The sequence below is a fragment of the Nematolebias whitei genome, chromosome 19 (genome assembly GCF_014905685.2).
Source record: "Nematolebias whitei isolate Nwh7 chromosome 19, NemWhi1, whole genome shotgun sequence".
NCBI classification, from domain to species: Eukaryota; Metazoa; Chordata; class Actinopteri; order Cyprinodontiformes; family Rivulidae; genus Nematolebias; species Nematolebias whitei.
The window spans coordinates 5,990,397-5,999,584 of record NC_056516.1 but is presented as its reverse complement, the minus strand read 5'-3'; the positions used below and the strand labels follow the sequence as shown (position 1 = coordinate 5,999,584).

The 9,188-nt window shown below is 42.6% G+C and overlaps 1 protein-coding gene across 1 annotated transcript in view; it reads right to left on the bottom strand.

Moving 5' to 3' along the window:
* Positions 1–9,188, bottom strand: part of asns (asparagine synthetase) — a gene marked incomplete at its 3' end in the record, with an annotated part of 49,648 nt that overhangs the window by 35,515 nt on the left and 4,945 nt on the right. Inside the window, 6 exon segments of the mRNA XM_037693566.1 lie at positions 2,476–2,602; positions 2,706–2,833; positions 3,348–3,449; positions 3,517–3,702; positions 3,776–4,013; positions 5,374–5,629. Coding sequence (XP_037549494.1) covers positions 2,476–2,602; positions 2,706–2,833; positions 3,348–3,449; positions 3,517–3,702; positions 3,776–4,013; positions 5,374–5,622 — 1,030 coding nt within the window.

The following is a 9,188-nucleotide window of genomic DNA, read 5'->3' as shown; positions in this document are numbered from 1 at the left end:
TGTTCAAAGTTCTCCCGGAGGTGGGAGTTGAAACTCCGTCTCACAGGAGACTCTGCCAGACGTTCCCAGCAAACCCTCACAATACGTTTGGGCCTACCAGGTCTGACCGGCATCCTCCCCCACCATCGGAGCCAACTCACCACCAGGTAGTGATCAGTTGACAGCTCCGCCCCTCTCTTCACCCGAGTGTCCAAGACATGTGGCCGCAGATCAGATGAGACGATGACAAAGTCGATCATCGAACTGCGGCCTAGGGTGTCCTGGTGCCAAGAGCACATATGGACACTCTTATGCCTGAACAAGGTGTTCGTTATTGACAATCCATGACGAGCACAGAAGTCCAACAACAGAACACCACTCTGGTTCAGATCAGGGGGGCCGTTCCTCCCAACCACACCCCTCCAGGTCTCACTGTCATTGCCCACATGAGCATTGAAGTCCCCCAGCAGAACAAGGGAGTCCCCAGAAGGTGCACTTTCCAGTACCCCCTCTAAGGACTCCAGAAAGGGTGGATAATCTGAACTGCCGTTTGGTGCATAAGCACAAACGACAGTCAGAACCCGTCCCCCCACACGTAGGCGGAGAGAGGCCACCCTCTCATTCACCGGGGTGAACCCCAATACACAGGCACCAAGTTGGGGGGCAATTAGTACGCCCACGCCTGCTCGGCGCCTCTCACCAGGGGCAACTCCAGAGTGGAAGAGTGTCCAGCCCCTCTCAAGGAAACTGGTTCCAGAGCCCGAGCCATGCGTAGAGGTGAGTCCGACTATTTCTAGCCGGAACCTCTCAGCCTCACACACCAGCTCAGGCTCCTTCCCCACCAGTGAGGTGACATTCCACGTCCCAATAGCCAGCTTCTGTAGCCGAGGATCAGACCACCAGGGTCCCCGCCCTCGGCCACCACCCATCCCACATTGCACCCGACCCCTTTGGCCCCTCCCACAGGTGGTGAGCCCATGGGAAGGGGGACCCACGTCTCCTCTTCGGGCTGTGCCCGGCCGAGCTCCATGGGTAAAAGCCCGGCCACCAGGCGCTCGCCCACGTGCCCCACCTCCAGGCCTGGCTCCAGAGTGGGGCCCCGGTGACCCACGTCCGGGCAAGGGAACACTAGGTCCATTTGTGTTTTTCATCATAGGGGTGTGTTTGGGCTGCACTTTGTCTGGTCCCTCACCCATAAACATTTTATAAATCATTAATAACTGCTTATCATGCACTAATTAAGGGTGAAAGAGACAAAACTGATCAGTTTCTTGCCAAATAGTGAGCCAAATCTGTTTACCTATATTTCATCTAGAATTGTTATATTAAACATTTCAGACTAAGTTACTACCTCGTAAGCAAAATAAGAATTTGTAAACCTATTTCTTTAGCATACAGTATAATATTGTACTTTATCACTGCATTATACATATCTTCAACTAATATTATATCCTGTTCCCAAAACAGACGTTCCTTTGAACAGACATGAGAAAGAACTGGGTAGTGTCAGAAATGAAGATGTTGAGGTTCTCCTTAGGAGAGACAAGGATGGATAAGATTAGGAATGAGATCATCAGAGGTACAGCACAGGTTGAACAACTGGGAGATAAAGTTAGAGAGGACACACTGAGATGGTTTGGACATGTCCAGAGGAGGGACAGCGGGTGTACTGGTAGAATGATGTTAGAAATGCAGCTGCCAGGAAAAAGACAAAGAGGATGCAGTTAGAGAGGACATGGAGGTAGTTGGAGTGAGGACAGAATGAGATGGAGGAGGATGACTTGCTGTGGAGACTCCTAAAGAGGGAAATGCCAAAAGAAGAAAAAGAAGCAAAAGTGATCTATCTAAGCCAGCATTTCACCCCCAGTATCCCTACTAATCTCCATCTCAGGAGTACAGGAGCCTGTTGGACTTTGTGGGATGATGTGGTGCAAACAACTGCAGCTGAATCCCTACAAGATCAAAAAGATGGTAGTGGACTTTTGAAGGAACCAGTAGGGGTGCACCGATTGCAGTTTTCTGGCCGATCACCAATCACGATTTCTAAAAAGTCTGACCTGCCGATTCCGATTTTGTTTTATAAGCGACACTGTCAGGTGTTATAAGGTCACAACGCACCTTCAATTTTCCAGTATTATTTTGTTGAAAAACATACCCTTGAACAATATCCTAGAACAATACAAACTTGTTTTAAATTACCATTAGGTAGTGCTCTGAAATGTAAATGAAGTTCAGACCGTTGTTGTTAAAAAAAACAAACAACAAAAATCGGAAAAATCGGTTTCTCATGCAAGTATCGGACGATTTCCCAAAATTAAGGAAATTGGGACCGATTTATCAGCCAACCGATTTATCAGTGCACCCCTAGGAACCAGTGTCCATAAGTTGGGCTGATGTCTAGACCTATAAATTCCTAGGACTGCAGTTGGACAACAGTCTGTTACAATGCAGGCAGCTGTGTAAGTACAATAAGTACAGCTGCTGCAGTTCTCTCACCAACAGAGGCACGGATAGTGGTGATGTCATAGGTCTCCAAGTGGAAAATCACTTCCTTCACAGCCTGAAAGCCTTCCTCTGGGCTAAAGTTCACCTCATGGTGTTCACTGCCGATGTGAGCTGCCATCTGAACAAAGTCATGAAGAATACATCAAACGGGGATTTTACAATAAAACTGAACTATTTTCTTTACAAAAAGAAAAATATTCCAATCTTGGTTCAGAACTGACCTTACGAGCTGCTAGGATGTCTGGACTGTCCTCTGACCCGATGGAAAATGTCTGAATGGGATAGGGCAACTTCTCCTCTTTAGCTAGTTTGACCAACATGGCAGCAACCAAACTAGAGTCCAGACCACCTAAAAATTAGACAACATGAATGAGCATCACTGACACAAAACACTTTCAGTCTTCTGCATTTATTTCATAGCAATCAGGAACTTTGATAAAAAGAATTAAAGCTGTTGAACTAACCAAGAAGTCAACTGTTCTGTCAAATGTTCTACAGAAGCATGTTAGTGCAGATCAAAGGTTACACAATAAAAATAAATCTACATTTGATTTATTCACTGATTCTCTTTAAATTACAAACACAGCTGAAGTCGGTCTGAATCATTTCAGCAGATGTGTTGAAGTGAAAGTGTGATGTGTTGTGATCTTTGCATGTTCCTCTGCAGTGGATCCATCTCACCCAAGAGGGGAGCAGGTAGGGATCAGGTGTCCTGCTCAAGGACAATGCATCACATGCAAATGAAGGGATTTGAGCCTTCAACTTTCAGGTCCCAAGACAGCTGCCCTACCACTGCACCACTGCCGCCCCAACCTAAGCCTTGGTGTTAAGAAAGAGTAATATCGAAGAAGGTCAGCCATTACCAGACAGAAGACAACCGATTCTCCTGTGAGCCATCAGGCGTTTCCTCACAGCGTTTTCAAACAGGGTTCTGATGTTTCCTTTCACTGTTTCTACATCGAAACCTGTAGAGAAATGTTAGCTTAGATGCCACACAATGAGCTGACAGAGGAGGTATTAAGCCTGTCTTACCTGAAGGCAGCTTTTCCACAGTATCATAGATGGCATGAGCAGGCTCTTGTGTGCAGCAGTGAAACTGTTCAAACTGAACAGACTGGACCTTACCAGTAGGCTTCAAATCAAAAACCTCAATGTGCCCAGGGAGAAAGGGCACAATGCTGGCAGACGTGTTCATTGAATGGGTAATATCTATAAGGCCTGTGAGCAGAACAACAGGTTAAATAACACTCATCACATGAACTGATAAAAGGAGATCCAAACAATCTGTTACCTTTGGCTTCTGAGCAGACTGCAAGAAATCCATCATCAGTGAGGAACCGAAACAACGGCCGGACACCATACGTGTCTCGTCCCAGATGCACTTTTCTGTTGGCAGTGTCGAGCAAAACAAACGCAAATACACCATCCAGGAGAGAAGCCATCTTCTTGATGCCAAAGCGGTCATACAAATGGAGCAAAACCTCCCCGTCCATTTTAGTCTGATAATCAAAACCAAACTGCTCCTTCAGCTGAAAGAACAAAGACCGAGTTCAGGGATTCATCACAAACCTGTCTACCTGGCACTGCTAGCTTCAGGTGAACATAGATCCCTCTTTACACGTTTATGTAAACTGTCTTACTAAGAAAATCAGTTCTTAGATAAAACATTTACATTATTTTCTAATGCAAACCAAAACCAAGAACAAAAACAAGGTGAGACAGTTCTTGAAGCTAGCTGTAAGGTACCTATACTCAAACCAGACTTTGCAAACCCTGATTGTCCTGATTGAAAATGTGTCTCAGTGGATGGAGCAGTGCCAGAGGGCATCTCAGAAGGTTAGGAAGGCTCTTTATGGTGAACCATTACTTAATATTCCTAACCCTAACACACTTGACTGAAATGAACAAGTCATTGACCTGTTTCTATTACACTTGATAACAGTCAGAGAAGGTAATTCAGTGATTTGAGTCAGGTGCGTTGAAGCAAGGAAACATCTAAAACATGCAGGACAGGTTGGGGAGTTCTGGAATAATCCATACATCATCACTTCACCTTGTTTATTTAGCTATAATTCTGTGTAGAATTTAAAATGTAAATGGTAAAATATAAATACTTAAAACTCTCACAGAATAAAACATCTTGTGCTTTTTGGAAAAAAGATTAAAGGAAACACTTTTACTACAAGCTTGGTCAAACAAATTAAAGTATTTTAGTGTGAATATTGTTTAAAGAACTAAAGCAGCAGACACACCAAGAGAGACACTCAAACAAGCTGTGCACGTTCCCACGATGGATAATTTATTTTTGGCAGACCATCAGTTTTCGGCACAACACGGGCATAAATAAGCTGCAGCCATGCCTAAAGCCCTCGTCTTCTTGTTGCTTTGGCTGGATTTGACTTTTACCCATTTAGACTCTGCTCTTGGTTTTCATATTTCTCTCCAACGAACAATCTTCTAACAACTGCTCACTGACAGGCCAGAAACCATTCCTAAATGGATCTGCAGTTTACACCAATGATGAATGAGTCTGGCTGAGAGATCTCCAAATCTGCTTATTTTATTTTTCTTGTAAGAAACAAAATATTTAATGTTATTTGAGGCTTTAAATTTTACAAAACCCATTAGATGACTTAATGTTTTTAATGTCCCACAGAAACCCCGTAATGGACACGCAGAGCACCACTAAAGAAGTTAGTATTAGCGTTCCCTACATTTGGGTCAACCATCCTCAGAAACCTAAAACTCTGTAGGTGGTCCTCGATGCCAGTGCCAGCCCGTGGGTGGTCAGTGTTGTTACAGAAAACTAATCAGTTAGTACAGGCATACTACACAAAGTATGAACAAATACAAGTGAAAATTTCACAAAGTGTAAAAACCTTGTCTTACTGTGTAGTGGTTGTAAATCTCTCCATTGTAGCAGAGCCATAAGTAAGGAAACTTCTGGACACGCAGAGGCTGCATCCCATACAGCTGATCCACAATGGCCAGTCGGTGGAAACCAAAGCAGCAATTGGTGAAGCCGTTAACATTTTCAAATCGAAAAGCATCTGGGCCTCGATGAGCTATCTTCATGGCACTAGTGCATTGAACTGACAGGCACTCATCGCTGCCAAACAAAGCCCAGATCCCGCACATTTTACACCTAAAACACAGAGGCAGGTGATGTTAACTAAAGGCCAATCAATATGGAAATTTTGGCTATCGCCGATACTGATATTAAAAGGAGACGGCTAATGCCAATAACTGATATGACTGAAAAATGTTGACCTTTGTCCACCCCCAATAATCTCAGTAAACAGCTACTTTTAACCTGTTTTAACACTTGAAGTCTTGAAACAGTCTTCCTAACATGCATTCACATTTTCTATCCTCCACTATTCACCATAAAGTTATCAAGTTACAACAATAGTTTAAATTTTGATTAATTATAATAATTTGAATATTGTGGCCCGTGACGTGTTCATAAAATGGACTGTTGTATTCGTGTAACAATGAATATCATGTTGGCATGAAAAAATTGCAGATTCTGCTGTGAAAGAAAAAGTGCAGATTTTGCTGTGAAACGCAGCTGAGCTGGATGCTTGGATAAAACACTGCATGTTTACGCTGTGATGCTTTGAAGCTGATATTGTGAGTCATTGAGTCTTTATGAAAGCTGAAATTGTACATCTGTTGTGTGTAACTAAGCTGATGAGCTGTGGAAAACGTTTATTCTGTTTAAAAGGACGGAGGTTCTATTGCCGACCCGGTTTTGGTCCGGTTTCGGTTCTGATAAGTTCGAACGAGTATTTTAAATAGATGGAGAAACGTTTTAAGGACTGGGCAAAGTCTCAGTGAAGCTGTGAGAGCTGATTCGTTAAATTTTTAACAGGAAATGGTGCATTTTGACAGTTTAAAAGACGAAAAGTTGACGGACTTGTTCAGGCTAAATGCTACATGCTAGCTGGAAAAACGTTCTGTGATTGGTTGAAAACGACCGTGTGTAACGTTTTGATTGACTGAGAGACGTGTCAGGTCGTAAAGCCCACCCCCGTGCTGCTCTGTCATTGGTGGATTCAGTCACGTGACCCGGAAATGAAAACTCGTTTTCTTAGGGAATTTTAATCTGTTTTTAAAGTTGAAAAACGCTTTAAAGTTGATTCTGATACGCTGCTCCGTGTCTTTGAAGCTCTAATCGCTGAAATTTTGCCACGTTAGAGTTTAAAATCCGTCATTAAATGATGTTTTTGAACAACGCTAGCGATGCTAATTTTAAGCTAACAGCTAACGACCGGATGAGTGACGTGTCACGTCACTTCCTCCATGTCAGATGGTAAAGCTTGGTTGCACCGAACCCTTCGCTGTTCTTAAAATCACTAGTTAAAACTTGCCACATGTCCCCAAAAAACTCATGTTCATGTAAAAAGTCGTGCTTGTTGAAACAACGCCACGTTTTAGCTTGAAAACCGTTCAGAAATGTTGATTTTAACCGAGTTTAGCCGAAGCTAACTTTAAGCTAAGCGGCTAACAACAGGATGTCAAAAGAACATGACAGGACGTCGTCATAGACTCCTGCTGGTAGAAAGCTAAACACTGTCCCCTCCTGTGGAAACTTGATATCACAGTTTCACTTCATCTTTAGGTTTTTGAGTGAAATTAAACGTATTTATTTCTGTAAGACGAACTTTGAGTTAACAAACGTTCCTCGAGCTGATTTATACTGTTATGTTATCTTATCATTAAAAGTCAGTAAAGTATTTATGCCCAGAGAGGCGTTTACTAGGACATTGTTCATTCACTGATAAATCCTCAAGCAGGTGCAAAATGAAAAAATGAGAACTTTTTGGTAGACACAGTCACAGATAATCACAGAGCTGATCAGTTTACTCATTTGCTGGAAAGATAATACGCGTTTAATTGCTAAATCACTAAATAAGAGTAAACTTATCAGGAAAAAGAAACTTTTCTGTTTAAGTTACCACCTAAAAAACTACATCTTCCTATTTAATTTTAAATAGAAGATATTTGGCAGGAGGACAGGAGTATAACAGTTTTTCTGAAGAAAAACTGATTAATCCTGACACATCATCAATTTTTCTTTTTCTGTTCACCACCTGGTTCTATGAGTAGCTGTTAAATAGCGAGTTTCTGGAAGTAAACGGTTTAAAAAGAGTTTTTAAACTGATGATTGCTGTGAGACTTTTTAGAAAAATTGCAGGTTTATAAAAATTCAGTGCTTTAGAGTAAGAAACACTGAGGAGCTTGGTAATCTAGTATCTGTTAAGAAATAAGCACATAAAAAGTAACACTGCATAGAAGCATTTACTTAAATATTCATGAATTGGGGTAAAGCCTACGAGACAGGTGCCTATTCCTCTGAATAAGTTGACTTATAACAGTACTTTTGTGTAAACCCAGAGCTAAAATAGTGTGAAACTCAATGACATTTGAATACATATATTTACCTGTAAAATATCTGAAGCTGGCAACTGTTTCACCAGATAAAGTGCTACACAGTGAATGACCATGACAGGTGTGATTAAAAAAGATTTAGATCCTTATGAGATGAAGGGCTGTTTAGAGAATGCGTTAGCACTGCTGACAGCATCCTTACATCCATATGGCAAACAGGCGGACAGCATGAACCCAAAAGAGTTATTGGACAATCTGATGGAGGTTGCAGAGAGTGTGACCTCTACAGAAATTACAATGTCAAGCTATGAAAAGCTGGCTAAAATGGCAATGTTGCTGAAAGAATCTTACTTTGCATTAAGACGGGATCACGTCGTGACAGTGTCACAAGTTTCCCGCTGCGAAACTGAGATAGATGTGCTTAAAAAAGATCTGCACAAACGCGAAGTGCATAAAGAGATACTACTGGAAGAAGTTATGCGTTTACAAAGTGAATGTCAAACATCACAGGAACGCTTAAAAGCATGTGAGCAGAAACTAAGAGCGGCAACAAATAAAAGTTCTGACGTGGGGCGAGTTTGTCTGGAACTCAGAGAAGACCGTGGACAGAGTCCAGGTCACCCACAAACACCTCAGAAAGATGTTGTTGCACCTCCACATTTGTGGAGAGAAAAACCTCCAAAAATCTATTACACACCTCTTGCTTTTAAGCTCATTAAAAAAGCTCCTCCACCAAACATGCAACAGTGTGCTGTGAATGTGTTCGAGGCATGTTCTCATGCTAAGACGCCCATAGAGGTGTTTCCTGGTGTAAAGGTTAAACCCCACTCCCTAGAAATGGAAGGAAGGCGCGCGTCGCCACCTCCTCCTAAAACAGGTGAGAAAAGGCAGTATTTTCAAACTAACAAACAACGTAATGAAGGTGCACGCTGGGACAAAAAGGCTCCTCTTTCAGAGGATGAACGTGATTATCGTAAATGGGGCATGCGTAGGACGCAAAGATATGGGATCCAAGAGGACCCATATTATCAGGGGAAATCCGAAGAGGAACCCCCAAAAGACGTACCTAACCCTCCCCCACCTCGGACGAAACGAACCAAGGCGATAAAACCACAAAGGTCCCAGGAACAAGGCCCTACACCTCTGAGCTCGGAAGAGACAGAGGAAATACAAAGGTTTTTAGATACTTTGAAAAACGCTGAAATGGAAAACCAACCTGGAACGCTGTGTAGTGATGTGATCGCTACTAAATCTGAAGGCGCGAATGACAACATTACAGATGTCGGTGAAACACACCAAGACATTGCTGT